At 33.6% G+C, this 17498-nt stretch overlaps 1 protein-coding gene across 1 annotated transcript in view; it reads right to left on the bottom strand.

The window, feature by feature from the left end:
• Positions 1–17498, bottom strand: part of LOC107553911 (cadherin-22) — a 198796-nt gene that overhangs the window by 94745 nt on the left and 86553 nt on the right. The window contains exons 2-3 of the mRNA XM_016236261.1: positions 13217–14142; positions 1267–1561 (exon numbers count right to left, since the gene is read on the bottom strand). Of these exons, the coding sequence (XP_016091747.1) occupies positions 1267–1561; positions 13217–13444 (523 nt within the window). The 5' untranslated portion in view covers positions 13445–14142. The remainder of the gene's footprint in view (positions 1–1266; positions 1562–13216; positions 14143–17498) is intronic.

The following is a 17498-nucleotide window of genomic DNA, read 5'->3' as shown; positions in this document are numbered from 1 at the left end:
AAAAAAAAAAAAAAAAAAAAAAAAAAAAAAAAAAAAAAAAAAAAAAAATATATATATATATATATATAAATCTTATATTGAATATAAAAATATAAATCTTATAATTTATTTTATTTTAGCTAGTTCCAAGAGCAACATTTCAAATTTTTTGTTTAGTTTAAGTACTAAAACAACTCAAATTAAATAAACTTAAAACTAAAACTTAATTTAAAAACTACATAGACAAACAAACAAAGAAATAAATAAACTAAAATGAAAATTTAACTAAAAAAACAAACTAAAATGAAAAATTGTAATATCATTTTTATTTATTTATTTATTTATTTATTTATTTATTTTCATTGTAATGCCATGTAATATTTAATATAATATTTACAATACTTTGTATTGGTTTAATTTATATTTGATTTAAATTAAAATGTATATAGATTAAAACTGTTAACACTGCTTATTATTATTAAATAATATTTGTAGAAATACTTCATATTTCTTACAGTAAAACTATACTACACATCCTGTTTTTTTATTTTAATTTTTTTTAAACTAAAAACGTTAAATAGAATAAAAAAACATATATAAATGAATAAAAACTATTTTTAAAAAAACAATAAAAATAAAACCTAATTCAAAATATCACCAAAAACTAAAATAGTAAATGAATGACAGGGTATTTTTAGTATCATTGAGATACTGTTAGTTTTTATTAATATTTTCAATTTGTTTTTATTTTTATATTTTCTGTTTTCATTTTAATTTTAGTTAAAGTTTTAGTTATTCTGTTGTGTATTTTTGTCATTTTTTAAATGTCTATATAATTAAAAAGAAAAAAATTATTGCAGTATTAGTTATGTTAGTACATCAACATAAACTAAAAGAAAATGAGAAACATTGCCTTGGAAAATAACTAAAATAACACAAGTTTATTTATTTATTTTTTTTATTTTTTTAATTTTGGTAAAAGCTAAAAGTTATTTCAGGTAACAATTGTTATATCGATTCAAATAGCAATAGATTCTACAGATCGCAGTTCAAACATTTCTTATTAATAAATAATATTGACATTTATTTTATTTCAAGTAACAAAAATTGTTTAGGTTTAATTTTAGTTAAATATAATAAGCCTGATCAATGATATTAAATATAACTCTGATCTGAACACACAGTGTACAAATATACACAGCGATTATTTACAATATACAAACACCAGTTTGATTTCAGAAGCAGCAGTTCAGCTTATATAATAATTTAATACAGCATAACTCTTACCGATAGGAGAGAGCTCGGCCACACTCCCGATGTAGGGACCTTCTAGAAACTTGGGCTCGCTGTCGTTGATGTCCTGGACTTTGATGACGAACTCAGACTCGGGTTCCAGCGGCGCGTCGGTCTGGCGGTCCCGCGCCTGAGCTCGTAAGGTGTAGAAGGTCTTCTCCTCTCGGTCCAGACGCTCGGTGGCGTGGATGTCGCCCGTGACCTCGTCTATGATGAAGACCGTCCCTGCTCCCTCTCCAGAGATCGTGTACTTTATAGAGCCGTCGCCTTCATCGGAGTCTGAATGGATCTGTGGATTAAAGCAGAGAGCCGCGTCAGAGGACAGGAATCCAGTCTGGAAGTGCTGGATATAGTGGAGATAGATGTTCAAGGAACCTGAAATATCTGAATAGTATCTGAAGTATCTGAAACACTGAAACGGTGAACTGGCATTTAAATTGGAATGACGAGAAAACAATTACAATGCATAGAATTTAAACGCTCAGACAACAGAGGAATTTCATTAGTCCAAAACAAGCTACAAAACATGAAATAGTACATCATTTTTGACTAATGCCTGTTTACATCTCATGTAATATAAAGCTATCAAAACCATATTGCAACACAAAAAGTCCATCACACTGGTTTAAGGCAACTTTGTAACTTTAAAATAAATCAATAAAAAAGTATTATTTATTTATTCATTTATTTACATTGAAAAACGGGAAAACATTGAAAATGTCTGGAAAAGTGTGATATTTGCTATTATTTACATCATAAAATAATAATAATAATAATAATAAAAAGTGTTGTATAATACAGAAAATATATAAAAACATTGAGGGAAAAAAAGAGCTCTTCCACCACAAAACTAATAATAATAATAATAATAATAATAGTGTAAAATATAAATACAAATATTGAGGTCATTTCTGGAGAAGTGCTTACCAACATAAAACTATAGGTCACTTATTAAATATAATTTCTTTTTTTATTGGCACAGTATAATACAACATTGCTTATTAATAAATAATATTTCTAGAAATATTCCAAATTTATTTACTACTCCTGTTTGTGAAATCAAATTCAATTCTAATTTGGGAATTGTGAATTGCACAACTGTGAGACTTAAAGCAACATAAAACTTGATGTTCACAAACATACATTTTGAACTAAAATTAAAAATGCATTTACTAAGCGAATGAGTTTTGAGTACACAGTACATCCACGTGTAAAATACAGTCATTTCTCCATGGCTAATGTCTTGTGATCTGCCTCATGAGTTCAGTAATATGGCGAGTTGCCATGATGAAAGGCACAATTCCCAGTTTTCCATCCTCTCTTGCCACACTGACAGCTCCTCTGGTTCTGCACAAGCCTCTTGGCATTGCTTTGACTCATTAGCATGGCACCCGATGTACGGTACACATAGCAGATATTGACTACAAGGCCTGAACAAATGCATTTCATCTGCTACAAAACAATCTGCAGACAGCCCGTCCTAAAAAATGCCTCAAAAGTCAAAAAGAAACACCCTTATTTACTTCCTAATGCATGTTCCTGCTCTTATTGTGAATGATTAATTCACTCATTCACATTATATTCCAATTAAAAACTGCACTGGAATTGATTTTGAATTGAGGTAGGAAACAGAATATAGAATTGCGATTCAAATTGTAATTTGAATGCGATACATTTTAATTTAAATCTAACAAATGGATACATTTATTTATTTATTTAATGTTAATAATTTTGTGTGTTTGTCTATAAATGGAATATAAATATTTGACATAATATTATTTTTTAAATTATTTTTAATTTAATTATTATTTTTTTATATATATCTTTAATGTATATAATAAGCAAAAAAGGAAGCTTTTAACTTATTTGAAAAAAAAAAAGTATTTGACTTTTATCTAATTTGAAGTAAAAAAAAAAAATTTAGAAAGCCTTCAAAGTTTGAAGGATTATAGACCTTGCAGACAGATTAAATAATATGACTTTATATAATGAAAAATAATGTGACATATCAATCTGAATAATCGTTCTGTTTTTAAATACTTTAAATATGATCATTTAAAAATATTTTAATATTAATATTATTTCACATTAAATTTAACATTTAGAAAAATATATAATATATCCTATTAAATATAGTAACTAAAAACCAAACGTTTTAACTCATTTGAAGAAAAAAAAAAGGTGTAGAAAGCCTTCAAACTCAAAAGGTTTATAGGCCTTGCAGACAAATTCCTGATGCATAAATGTAAGTCCTGCCCTGCATTTGTTTTCCCATTAAACATCCTATTTCACACTGAAACACCTCACATTACAGAAGTTAAATGGGTTGCGAACACCACTTTAAATATTCTGGTGTCTGGATACCTGCTAATTCTGTGGTTCAGTTTACGGTCTAAAGTTTGTCTGGAGTTTCTGGAGTGTTTAAATGTATTTCACCCAAGCAATCGCTTTAGGCCGACTATAACAATCCTTTCCATTCATCTATGGATCAGTAATGAAGCCGGTCAGTTCAGAGCTTTAGGGAGGAGGTGCTCTGGAAACACAGCCTGCCGGAGGCTCGTTATATAGAAAAGCAGACATGTTTCTAAAGTCCAGCCTGGAAGAGAAGTTTGGAGGCATTCTGGGGTCCAACAAACAAAACAAAGAAACAAATCAAAAAACTAAACCTCAGCCTAGAGATGTTTAAACACAGCAAGATGGTCTGTCTAGATGGTTTTAGAGGGGGTTTTGCAGTTTTTCCTGATGATCATATTTTATTCTTATGTTTACTTTATAAAAATCAGTAAAGATTTCACAGCAAAAAGACACAAAACAAAGAAACAAATCTCAAGAAAATATCTCTACATTTCATAGGATTTCATAAGACCTGCAAGATGGTCTGTCTAGAATAGATGCTTTTTAGTTTTGAGACCTTGGCAGCTTTTAAACTAGGCCTGAGCGATATATAATGTTTCATATCGTTCGGTATCGATAATTATTGAAATTTTTATCAACTTTTTTAAAACAAAGAGCAATACAATTTTTTTTTTAATTTAAACACTGTATTAACCCAATTTATTGAGACAAACAACAAATATGTCTCCCGAGGCCACAGGAGGGCGCAATGAGCAAAATAATGCAGCGCATTTAAATTGTCAACGCAAAGAAATAACTGTCTATAAAAAAATGTGCATTACATCTAAAGTAACTCATATAAATCAAACAAAAATCAAAAAGTAAATTGCATAACCAATTATGAACAAAACAGCATCAAGTATTTATGCATTGCTTAATACAAAGAGCCGAATCGCCCATCACGCAGATTGCCTTTAAAAACATAAGAGACGCAGTGAAAAGGAATAAACCTCCACAAATGCGCAACGTTTTTTCTAAAAGTTTAAATGTTTTAACTTTGCATGGCTACATCTCTTGTGTGAGACGTGAGAGCAGCAGTCATATTTGTCCGTCTAGAAAATGCGCTGAATATGCGTTCAGTGTGAATGGCTTGGTTTCGTTTTTAACCTAATCAAGATTTTCTCCGCATTGAGCTTCTATATTTCTCTAATATTTTGAATGCATAACACAGCAGCGGCACATCTCGTGGGCTAGACTAACAAAACATTAAAACGCAACAACGTCACTTACATCATTATCACCTCATCTCGTGCGCCACTGATGACGCTCCCCGATGCACACCTAACATTCAAATGCAAATGTTTCGACTAATATTCATTTTTTTATTCACAATCTCCTCATCACAGGCAGTCACAGCCCTCGTGTTCGTGTTTGTGTGTGCTGTCTGCGTCACTCAGAGCACGTGCCTATATCGTGCGCTATATCGAACATTTTTTATATCGTTATCGAAGAAGGTGTACCGTCGATAAATATCGATACCGTTTTATCGCCCAGGCCTATTTTAAAACCTGCAAATTTACAACCAACCAGCAAAAAAGGGTCTTTAAAGGGAGATGAAACATATAATGCAATGCAATACAATGAGGACTGAGAGGTGAACAAATAAATGTTCATCAAAAGCCTGATGATCATATTTGAGACAGACGGATTTTATTTATTCACATTTATACAGTATATATATATATATATATATATATATATATATATGTGTGTGTGTGTGTGTGTGTGTGTGTGTGCGTGTGTGTGTGTGCAGATAAAGAAGCAAACGTCAGTTGATTGAGTCCAGTAAATGTTCATCTTGAAATATGACCGACAATATCAAAGTTATTCTTGACGTTTATTTGATACAAAAAAAAAATCAAGATTTCACTGCAAAAAGACAGAAAACAAGGAAACAAATCTCAAGAAATCACCTCCACATTTCATAGGATTTCTTACTAAAAGTCCAAGACGGTCTAACTAGATGCTTTCAGAGTAGTTTTGAGACCTTGGCAGCTCTTAAACCCTGCAAATCCAGATCCAACCAGCAAAAAATAGGTCTTTAATTCTGGCTTGAGCTGTTTTTATCAGCAGGGAGATGTTGATGCTGAAAGGCTGATGTGAGCTATTGAAATGCAGAGGTATCTGCAGTGCTGCGGTGTTGTAATGCTCCATCGACTGTATCATTTTGACTTTCTTTAGCTTCAGTCTGTGCCTGTTCCACATTATAATGTGCCTGGCAAGTCTTCTAAACAGCAGTGGACTGAGTGAAATCACCCTCTCCATCATCGACGAGTTAAATATTTTATAAACTCTTAATTAAATAGCGGCTTCTATCACCCCCGTGGGGATTTTCATTAGGTATTTGTCGTAAAACATGGGAATAACGCAAGCCGGCCTACAGTATTGCATTTTTTTCCGCCCTCTTTCCTCATTTCAAATCCTCCCTCAGTCGAATAAAACATGCACTTGGAAATATCTTCTTTTTCAGTGTATCAATATTTCAACAGTAATAAAAAAAACTCTCTAACAGGAAGACAAAGAAAGCTGGGCAATATCTGGAGAGCTGGAGGATAAAAATCCTCCTCCCTGTCTGCTCCCAGCGAGCGTTTGATCGGAGAACAGAAACATGACGCGCTCCTGGAGTCTTTTGTGCACATTAGTGCATACGGAGATCATATGATCAACATCACATCTGCTGCCTCAATTAGGAACGCAACAAATAATAATCGGATCTGCTGACTCTTCTGGATTTGCTCTGACTCTGCTGTTTTCCCTAATGAAATGAAAGCAGAATAAACACACCGCAGCAAGACTGAGATGCATCTTTTACCTGACAAGTGCCGTTATTGAACTTGAGAGGTCAAAAGGTCATGCAGAGGCATTATCTGCTCCAGCTGCATTGCTTGCTAATAGCTTTCGTCTTTAAAACTCTGTGGCCATTCGCAATATTTGATTATTCTGACTTCATTTATACTCCCTAACAAGAAGCTTAAACCAAATAATATCACTTTGCAGCCCTCAAGCCGGCTTCATTTCGCTACACAGTTTGAAAATCCTTAGAATACCTTAGGCTAAAAACACTACTGCTTCTTTGCTGCTGTCTACATAGGCACCTTCAAACCGAGATAAGTGACTGATTTGGAACACTACATAGATGGCAATTAGCACTATACAAAGTAGACTTGAGCAGAGTTTGTGATTAGATTGTTGATAAACTAATGGTATGATTAGAAAACATAAAAATGCACATGAAATTATGCATATTAAGTCTGTAATAGGAAATAATCCTTTTTTATTTTTTGGAAATGGAACATTTTATCGAACCTTTAGACAAAATATAAAAGAAAATGTGAAAATAACATACATCTTTTATGTATGTTTATGTATAATAAAGAAAATAACATGCATATTTTTGTTGAGTATCATATTTGATGCATCAGGCTTTTATGGCTCATATAGCTTGATATAGTAAGAATTTAGAGGATAAAGCAGCTTAATTTTATTCAAAGACACAAACTGGGCAAAAAAAAAGTAATAAATAAAAATAGATATTAATATAATATATTTATATTATTCAATATATTTTAAATTACAAAAATATGTGGTGCAGATGCTGATTAATATGGACAAAAAGTATCACATTTTGACTGCTATAAATAAATTAGATCTTTATTACAGTAAAAACGCATATAATTATCAGTGGTCACTCTATATCTCCAATAATATGTCTTAGTAAGATGAGATTGAAATGATCCAAACATATAATGCAGTGATTGAGAGCTGAAGAAGTAAAGGCTCCTCAGAAGATGTGAGATGTTCTGGAGGCTTGTGAAGATCATTCCTCCGCTGAGGAACAGTGAAAGTAAAGCTTCTGGAAACAAACGCTCCTCAAAAGATCCTGAGGATCAGATTTGAGACTCTAAAACATGATTGATGGAGAATCAAGTAAAGCTGAGCTGCTTCAGTCCAGTAAGAGTTCATCTGGAGATATTACTGCTGTTATTCTGACGATTACTTGATAAAAATCAGTCAAGATTTGACAGCAGAAAGACACGTGAAGCTGAAGCTGGACGCTTGTACAATCACACTAAAAGAGCTTTTACTCGATCATCTAAATTATCAGTCAGACGACAGAAGGCATGGAGGAGATTGTGTGTGAAACAGGTTTAACAGCAAAGTTGAGATCGTTTATCATTTACAGACCTTATACATTTTTAACCAAGAAAGACTAAAAGACTGCCATGGACAAACAGTTGGAGCCTGAGTTGGTATTTGAGCGGTGTAGTGACGGAGCAGTGGAGCTCCAGGCTTTCTCAGGTCACACGCTAACAAAGCAAACCTGTTAGCTGCGTGTCACGGTGAAGGAGCTAGCCGACACTCCCAATATCTCACCTCTGATGAGTGCTGAGGCAGGAACAGCTCCGGCACACGGACTGAGACACCAGTGACACATCAGAAGTGTGACTAAACCAGACACGCGGGTCAGAAAGTCCCACTACGACTGCTGGTGTTGAAACATATTTGAATGCATTGCGGGCTGCACATATATTTCATCCCTCATAATTATTTCATACAAGTTTAAAAGTTTGGGGTCAGAAAGATGTTTTAATGTTTTTGAAAGAAGCTCACCAAAGCTGCATTTATTTTGATCAAAAATACAGTAATATTGTGAAATATTATTACAACTTAAAATAAGTGTTTTCTATGTAAATATTTTGTAAAATGTCATTTATTTCTGTGATCAAAGCTGCATTTTCAGCATCATTACTCCAGTGTCATACGATCAGAAATCATTCTAATATGCTGATTTGCTGCTCAAGAAATATTTCTGATTATTATCAATGTTGAAAACAGTTGTGCTGCCACATATTTTTGTGGAAACCGTGATTTATTGTTCAGGATTCACAGATGAATAGAAAGTTCAAAAGAACAGCATTTATTTGAAATATAATTTTTTGTAACATTGTAAATGTCTTTACTGTCAATTATGATCAATTTAATGCATCCTTGCTCAATAAAAATTCTAATTTCTTAATTAAAAAAAAGTCTTGCATTCAGCATGCTGTGGAAATCTCCAACTAAAGAAGTGCACTATCAAAACGGCATCTCTGTTCATTAACAACCACTGACCACTTCCAGTGTGGCTTTTGATGAGTTTAATTTTTATGGGCCTGATAATTTAACACTTTTCATTGCTGCCTGAACAAACAAAACCGTGTGACATTCTCACCAGAGACTTCAGCCTAGACATCTGCACATCGGGTCACGAAGGCCAAACCTCATCAGCAAACACAGGCCTTTTGTTTTGCTGAAATTCATTAGCTACAAAACACCCTCTCTCAAGGGAAAGATCAAAACATTAATAATGGATTCATAAAGCTTCGTCTCGCAATCAACATGCAGATTCGACGAACACCCCTGACATTTAAACTATTGCGATTCGTGGATAAAGAGATTTTGCATGAAGATCCCGATACATTTTTAACCAGGAGTTTTGGCCAGTCAGAAAGAGATGCTTAGGCAGAGAGGGTATGAAACTAATAATTATTTATCAATTATTCAACTGAGTGAAATGCAGACTATGAAGTAGGACACAACGTTCACCTGATACTCAAATTCAATAAGCAGTGTGTGGATCAATGTTGTACTTTAAAGGGGGAGAAACATGGTAAATATTGTTAAACAAAACAAAAACTACTACTAATAAATACAAAATAATATTTAGCATTAATAATCATACATTTTTTATAATTATTATTGATAATTATTTAATAATTATAATTATTTACAATAATAGTTATTTACAATAATAATAATTATTATTATTATATTTAACAAGATAAATATTTATTATTGTTTAATATGTATATATTTAATTATTTAATACTTATAATTATTTACAATAATTATTTACAATAATAATCATTATTGTTATTATTAGTAGTAGTAGCTGTAGAAATATTTAAATTAAAAACAAATTAGATTTTAAATAAATCTTCAGTAAAATAAAATAGTAATGCTAGATTAAAAACATACACACTAAAGGACAATTAAAAAGTAACATAACTGAAATAAAGTGAAGCATAAAGAAATACATAAAAAAATATAAATTAATTAATTAATTAATTAATTAATTAAATAGTAAAAATTTAGCAATAATAATAATAATAATAATAATGACGACGACAAAACCAGAAAACAAAAATTCAAAAAAAAAAAAAAACTTATAGTAATAATAAAAATTAAAATAAAAACTGAAAATATATAAATAAAAGCTCATTCAAAAATTAATTAAAAAAAACTATATTAGTATTTTTAAAAAATTGAAATAACAATGGGAGGAAGTAAACTCCCCTACAAATTAAACAGTTCTTCATTCCCAATCCTAATTGTTGAATAAATAATAGTTTATTAAACTCTGGCTTTAAACAAATACTGTACGCACAACCTTTTTTTTTTTTTTTCAGACACAAAAATAATCCTGCGTGAAAGATTGAACGATTCACCCAAGTCTGCAGGAAATTATTTGAACACGTTCAGACATCCTTGGCATGTGCGTTATGAACGCCGCCGTCTGTTCAGCGTCTCGGCTCTACACGTTCAAATCCTATCAATCAATGTTTGCCGCTCGTCTGAAGGAGGAGGCTGGCAGACTTTCAAAGCGCAGAAGAAATCTTTCCACTTTGCTGCGCTGCCCATATGGTGGGACGTTCTTGTCGGTGTTCGGCGTGTAAAAACTCTCTTTCCACTGTTCATTTCTGCTGCCCTGCTGCCTTTCCCAGCAAAGAGACTTCTAATATTTATCGACTCGAGGTTTACATACGTCTGGACTTCAAGGCTCAGAGTTGGAGGGCGAAAATGGTGCAGTGGCCTTTTCGGCACAAAATATTGCAACTTTCACTCTCTCTTAGAGCTCTTTGCAGAAAAGGGACTGATGCGTAGAATTAACATTCAGGATGTCCGTGTTTCTCCGACAAGCCTTTTGAGTCGATGCGGTTTGAAAGTCTAATGTAAATAGCAGAAAGTCACCGGAGGCTTTCGTGAATACAAGTGCACTATTCCTTGCAGACAAAAACACAAGACATCTGCTGAAGAAAAGACTGGTGTCATAATGAAGCATTATTGGGCTTAAAGTTAATGGCTGCAATTAAAGCTATTGAATTAAAAGAACGAACGAGATATTAAAGCCACTCCAGCAGGAACAAAGGTTTAGCAGGTTTAGTCTGATTAAAGAGAAAGAAAGAAGGAAAAACGTCTCTATTCATCTAACAGGTCACTTCAGCAGGACTCATTTTTAAAAGGTTCAAACTTTTTGACGATTCTCAACATGAAATCTTATTCAGAACTCATTTTATGTCCGTAAGGTGACATTTTCAAGTGCGTTTTTGTGTTTGATTTGCTAGATTTCATAGAAGAAAAAAAAATGTGAATAGGTCCATACAAATGCTCTGCATTGTTTCAAAAGTTGTTTTTGTCGCATAAAATTTGCACAGTACATTGAATGTTATTAGACTGCAAACTCAACCCATATTATAGTCAAGCCGTGTAATACAGACACATAAAACCACTTATATAAGAACACAAGGGTAAGTGAAATTCATTTTACAAATGTATTGAAGAGAGCTGCCAATGCAGAGGCCAAACGTTTAGAAAAATGATATTTCATTAGCAGATGAATCACAGGACAGTGCGGGAGCGAGGAAAGAGAAAGAAAGGGATTGTTTTAAATGACCGTCATTGGTAAAAGGCAATGGTCATTTTTAATTCTATATCACCCTAATTAAAGTCTGTGATACGGTGAGCAATAGACACACAACACCAGCAGCCCTATTAATAGTCTGGGCTCACGGCCCGACTGACTTCACAGGGAACAGTAACTCTGGCTAATTTTATTAATAAAATCATCTCTCTCCAGAATACCCCTTCCATTTCCCACATCATCCTTTACGGCTCTCATTTAGACATCAGCTCCTCTTTCTCTGGCACACACACAATCTCTTAATTAATTACTGCACGAGTCGCTTATATCTCTACAACACACTACTGCTGTGCAACACAGCTAAAACAATTACTATATACAGTAGCTACACACACACACACATTAAAAACAAAGAAATATCAAGATACTATTGATTCGAGACTAAATTAACATAAGAGTGGTAATTAATCTGCAATATAATAGAAACAACAATATTTACCAAACAATTTTTAATTAAGCATCTTACTGTATGAAAAATGCTACAAAGAGAATGCCATGAACATTTCCAGTTGATGAATTTGCAAAAGGAAAATTGATTCATCGCAATGGACTCATTGCTATTGAAGTTTAAATCTTGACGCTCTCCAGAGATTACAAGGCTAATCAGCTAAAAAAATAATCACATAGAAAAATAACATTCAAATTACTGCAATTTTCGGTATAAATGTTAAATACTGCAAATCATCGCAAATGGTTCAAAAAACGAGGCGTTCCATTTTGGTGTCCATATCAAATTAAATGTACAAAAGCACAGTGTATAAACAGAAAGCATCATAAATACAAGTGTCTGCTTCAATGATTCAAATAACAATAAAAAAATACAAATAAAATGGGTGAAATAATATTTCATTGTCATTCAGCGTAAAATATATATTTATGTAAAAAAAATGGCAAGATTAGTCTTAAAAGTTAGTCATCTTTTTTTTTCGTAAGACTGGTCATAACTTTTTAAAATCAGTTTCATAAACAAAAGATTGGTCTAATTTGAATGCAAACTGTAAGACTGATTACCACTTAGCTGCTAGATAGTCAAACTAGTTCTTAAGATAGAGTTTTAACATGCAACTGGCTCATGTGCTGAAAAAAAGTGATCATATTGTTTAAAATTGTGACATTTTAAATGATTTAAAACTTCTTGCTGGCAAATGGATCAAATGGGGTGATCCTTAAATACAGTCTTTTAATGTCCTCTTATGACTCTTGTTCAAAATATAACAAGATCTTTTGTTATATAAACTACGCTGAATGACATTTCAGTGGGTGTCTTTTGTAAATGATGATAAAAATGTATGATAGTCATTTTTTGCTCAGAAAAAAATAAGTAAATACATAGGACACATTCTAATGTATGGAAGAAAAAAATACAAAATTACCGTATATTTAACTTCTAGTAAGTTCTATTGGTACTTCAAAAACCTTTTTTGTCTTAGACCCAAATATATTGAGATACTGCCCAGCCGCACACAACTTATAAACAAACGCATATGCACACTAAATCACTTTTTCAGTGTTGCTAATGCATTGCTAATGTAGCAAAAGACATGCATATTCCATAATAAGAGAAGCTGTTTTAGTTTGGCCCACATAGATCTAGAAGAAATACAAGCTTTATGACCAAACTTGTGCTTGATCTGTCCTAGTCAACTAGCATGACACCATCCGCACACTTTAAGACACATTCGAGAATTAGCTCATTTAAATGCACAGCGCACACATCTTTCATGGCTTTCATTGTGCAGCTATAGATTTTCTCCTGCATGGAAAAATAAGCAGTAAGCATGCAACCAAAAACACATTCTGCAGTCCTACCTTTCCGACGTAAAGCGGCTCCGTCCCGGTGTACTCCTCCACGACGAAGAACTGATTCCACACCCATCCCCTCTTCACCCGTTCATGGGACATCGGCCATTGCGCTGGACGTCTTCCCATCATCCCAACACTAGTCCTTACGGTCTGAGCGGACAGCCATCCGCAGCACTGCAGAATTCCCAGAGTCACTGCCAAAACCTGAGCTCCTCCTCTCCAGTGGGGAGCCATGTTTGAAAACGCTCTCGTCTCTACATGGGGCAGAAGTCAGAAACTCGTTCAAGATTAAGCTTTCCACCCAACCGCCTGATTGCTTGAGAAAAGCTCCTCGACTCTGGGGTTGAGGAAGGTAAACGAGAGTTCGCCGCTGCTCAATGAAACTATAAATCCAATAGGTATTTGGTCATCGCAGAGGCCACCGGGTCCTCAAGAGGGCATTTAAGAGGAATCTTTCTTGAGAAGATGAGGCCGTTTCGGTGACACACAGCTATAACCCCTCTGTTTTGATATCTATGTTGTGTTTCACAATGACAGGTTCCAATCACAAAGCCATGGAAGTCCTATCTGTGCTCGAGTTGAGTTTTAAGTTGAAGAGCTACGTACTGGACAAAACTGCAAAAATGTAACAAAAATGTTGTTTTATGGTTCAATCTTGGCAATCCCATTGTGTGTATGGAAATTTATGAACGCTCCATGTTAACTGCTTTAACAAAATGCGTGTAATCCAAACATCTTCCATTTCATTTCCATTTGTATGCTTCACATCCCAAAGACAAAAAAGCAATCCTCAAATGTCATGGATGCAAGATGTTACTCAAAATCAGAGGCATTGTTATCCCAATCTAGATCCATGTGTTGCGGTACTTCGTGACCTGCAGGGTTGAGAGTTTGACATTGGTGAGTTCATGTCGACCTCAGCATCTGATCACCTGTAACAGAGCAAAGATAACTGATTAGAAAAGCAAAAGACCTTATGTAATGGGAAAAGACAATAAATGGAAACTTATAGCTGGCTATGCAGAGCTAACTAACTAACAGAGCAAGCTAACTAGATGGTTAGATGGCTAAATAGATATCTGACTACTGGTTAACATTAACCAATGACCAGCATTGCCTAGATGACAAAAAGAAAGGAAAGCCTTCAAAGAAAAGTCATGAGAAAATAAATGCTATTTTTGGAGTGAATTAAATATTTACAGCACAGTTTTCATTGTTTTCAAAGTTAAATAATTTGAATATTATTATTTAGATGTATAATATTTTATTTAATAATAATTTAATATTTTAATAATAATTTAATAATTATTTTCATTAATTTTAATTTCAATGCTTTATTTTATTTTATTTAAAATTTCCATTTGTTGTTTTTTGCTTCTGTAACCAGTTATCTTTGCTCTATAATAATAATAATAATAATAATAATAATTATTATTATTATTATTATTAATAAAGAGCAAAGATAACAACTTTAGAGAAGCAATAATAATAAAAAAAACATATGTAAAGGGAAAAGCCACTAAATGGAAATTTATAGATGACTATGCAGCTTCAAAAAAGGATCCAGTTGCAATAAATCAATAGTGGAACAAACTGTATCGATCCTGGACTTCTTGTTATGGCGTTCTCACTCTTGTTAAACAAATACATAATTCAATACACGCCACAGTGAATTTGCCATCCTCTCCGACACACAAAATGCTTTTAAAGCGTTCACGGATCTAAAATCTTTGATTTTCTCCTGGATTCCACAGGACTGCAGCAAGAAAAGGCACCTTCATTTAGGTGATCTACCTGAAAAACATTTCTCAAAGCAGAAACCTTGTGATCAGCAAGAATCCGGATAATGTGCTAAGCCCAAGAGCAATGTCTTCTGTGTTAGGGAGCCAGGTGTGGCTGGAAAACGAAAAAGGGAGGTTTATATATTACAAACTTGAGACCAAAGCATCTGTCTGTCGAGCTGCGGCCCACGGCAGGCGCTTACACTCGAGGCCATCTGATTAATTGCATGAGGGAGCACTAATTGGATAAAATTATTAATCAATTAATTCAATCCATTAGAGTGGCAACCCTAACGCTTAAAATAAACACTGGTGAGGAAGGTGAAGATAAGATATGGCCCCACTGTGCTTCAGCCAAAGCGCCATTGGGCAGGGGAAATGATTAATGGTCTTTGAGGCTTTCAGAATAAGAGAAAAACAACAACATTTAGCATGGCTGAAATGTCACAACCTCAAGGCTAAAAGATTACAGCTCCTGCGGATGAGCAGGGGCCAAGAAAGGCCCTTCAGGATATTGGTTGTTTAACCTTTGGCAGACGGTTGCCGCGGCTTCGTGTCTGGAGGAAGGCCAACGAGCCGTTTGCGTCGTCTAGCTAAGACATTCTTACAGAAGCATCCCAAATGAGAAACGACCTTGTAAAGAGGGTGAAAAATTAAACACTCACAGCCAGTGCTTGGTAGTACTGTATTTGTTCTTTGTTACTGTACTCAAGTACAATTTTCAAGTATCTGTACTTTACTGGAGTGTTTTTATTTTGGTAAACGTTCCTTGCTCCATTTTGAACTGATTGAATTCTTTTCAATCAATTTTGCAAATTGCAATGAACGATTCATTCGTGAATTGAAACGATTCGATTGGATCTCTTCTCGAGTCAGCAACTCACTGATTTAAATGATTCGGTCAGAGTGAGTCTCCAGTTAACAATTCACAGAATTCAAAAGAATGTGAGATCCTCGGAGCTTGAGTGCGTGCGACTGACAGCGCGAAAATTAAGCTACTAATGCCCGAAATTGTTAATGACCATGCAACTTTTTTTTGCAGCATTTGCATGGCGTTCTTCTTAAAATCCTGCCATATTTTGCCCAACATACATACAGTATATTGTATGTTTATATTTGGCAACACACATTTTGTTTTTCCTCATTTCTATATACTATGTGGTATATTTTGTTATTTTTACTTGTTTGCACACTTGAATTATCAGTCATTTTTAGTAGTATTTATCAGTGTTATGACTTGTATTTTTAGCAGGAGAATGTAGAAATGCAAAATAAATAAACATTGATCAATCAGTACTTTTTACTTTTAATACTTAACATTAAAAATCAAGTACTTTTGTACTTTGACGCAAGTAAAATTAAAAATTAGTACTTAAGTTGACTGGAGTAATATTTTATTAGGGTATCTGTACTTTTACTCAAGTACTTGATTTGTGTACCTCGTCCATGTCTGGTTGATTACATGTAATCTGGATTACATAATCAGATTCCAAAAATTTAGTACTCGTAATTAGATTATATTACATTTTAAAATGCTCGTAATCAGATTACAGTTATTTTTTGATAGATTGCATGATTACATCTTATTCATACAATGGCAGCAAATTATTCATATTCTTTTTTCTCTTTAAAATTTCCTATCTAAAAATGTGTGTCAAAAAGTGTCATACCATTTGTAGCAATAGCCAAAAATACATTGTATGGGTCAAAATTATAAATTTTTCTTTAATGCCAAAAATCATTAGAATATTAAGTAAAAATCATGTTTCATGAAGATATTTAGTAAATATAAAAACTTTTTTTTTCAATATTTAGATTTTTTTGCACTGCACACTTTTAGGATGAAATCTACGCAAAGTTTTATACATGAGGTCCCTGGTGAAACTAGCATGTACAGTATGTTTACCACCCCTGAGTGGTGAAATCATCTCATTATCACCCTCTAGGAAGACAGTTAGGCCTGGTGATCTTCTTTTAGTGCAAACCGAGAAAGATTTCCAAACAGGTAAAGCAAGAACGTCCAGACACCATTTGGAAGCAGATGCTTTCGTTATCACGCTAAAAATACCATGTGCAATTTACACAATAATGGGATCCAGCCTATTGCAATCTTATTGCACAGTACTCATGCTAGTAGTTTAGCAGATGGTAAACAGAGAAACCCCGACTTTAGTTTTGATCTTTATTCCTAAAGGTAAACACACAGTTTTCACCAGAGTAGCTTATTGAGCTTATTAGCCACCTGTGGTATGAACCGAAGCAATGCAATCTAGTTTTTTAATAAGAATATTCGTTACCAAAGCAAAAGGTTTTCTGCACTAACTGTTAGTTATTTTTGATGCTAAAGGACTGTGACGTGTGACATTTAGCTCCGCTTCAAATAGCATCTCAGGTCAAGCGGTGATCCGGGTCACACTTTGCATTTAAACATGCAGGACGAAGAAAAATAAAGTTCAGTGCAAACAACTGATCCTTAAAATATGCATGTGATGAACAGAAAACATCAG

The sequence above is a fragment of the Sinocyclocheilus grahami genome, unplaced genomic scaffold (genome assembly GCF_001515645.1).
Source record: "Sinocyclocheilus grahami isolate Dianchi unplaced genomic scaffold, SAMN03320097.WGS_v1.1 scaffold485.1, whole genome shotgun sequence".
Classification (NCBI taxonomy): domain Eukaryota; kingdom Metazoa; phylum Chordata; class Actinopteri; order Cypriniformes; family Cyprinidae; genus Sinocyclocheilus; species Sinocyclocheilus grahami.
Note: the sequence above shows the minus strand (reverse complement) of the source record. Positions and strands in the feature narration are given on the sequence as shown.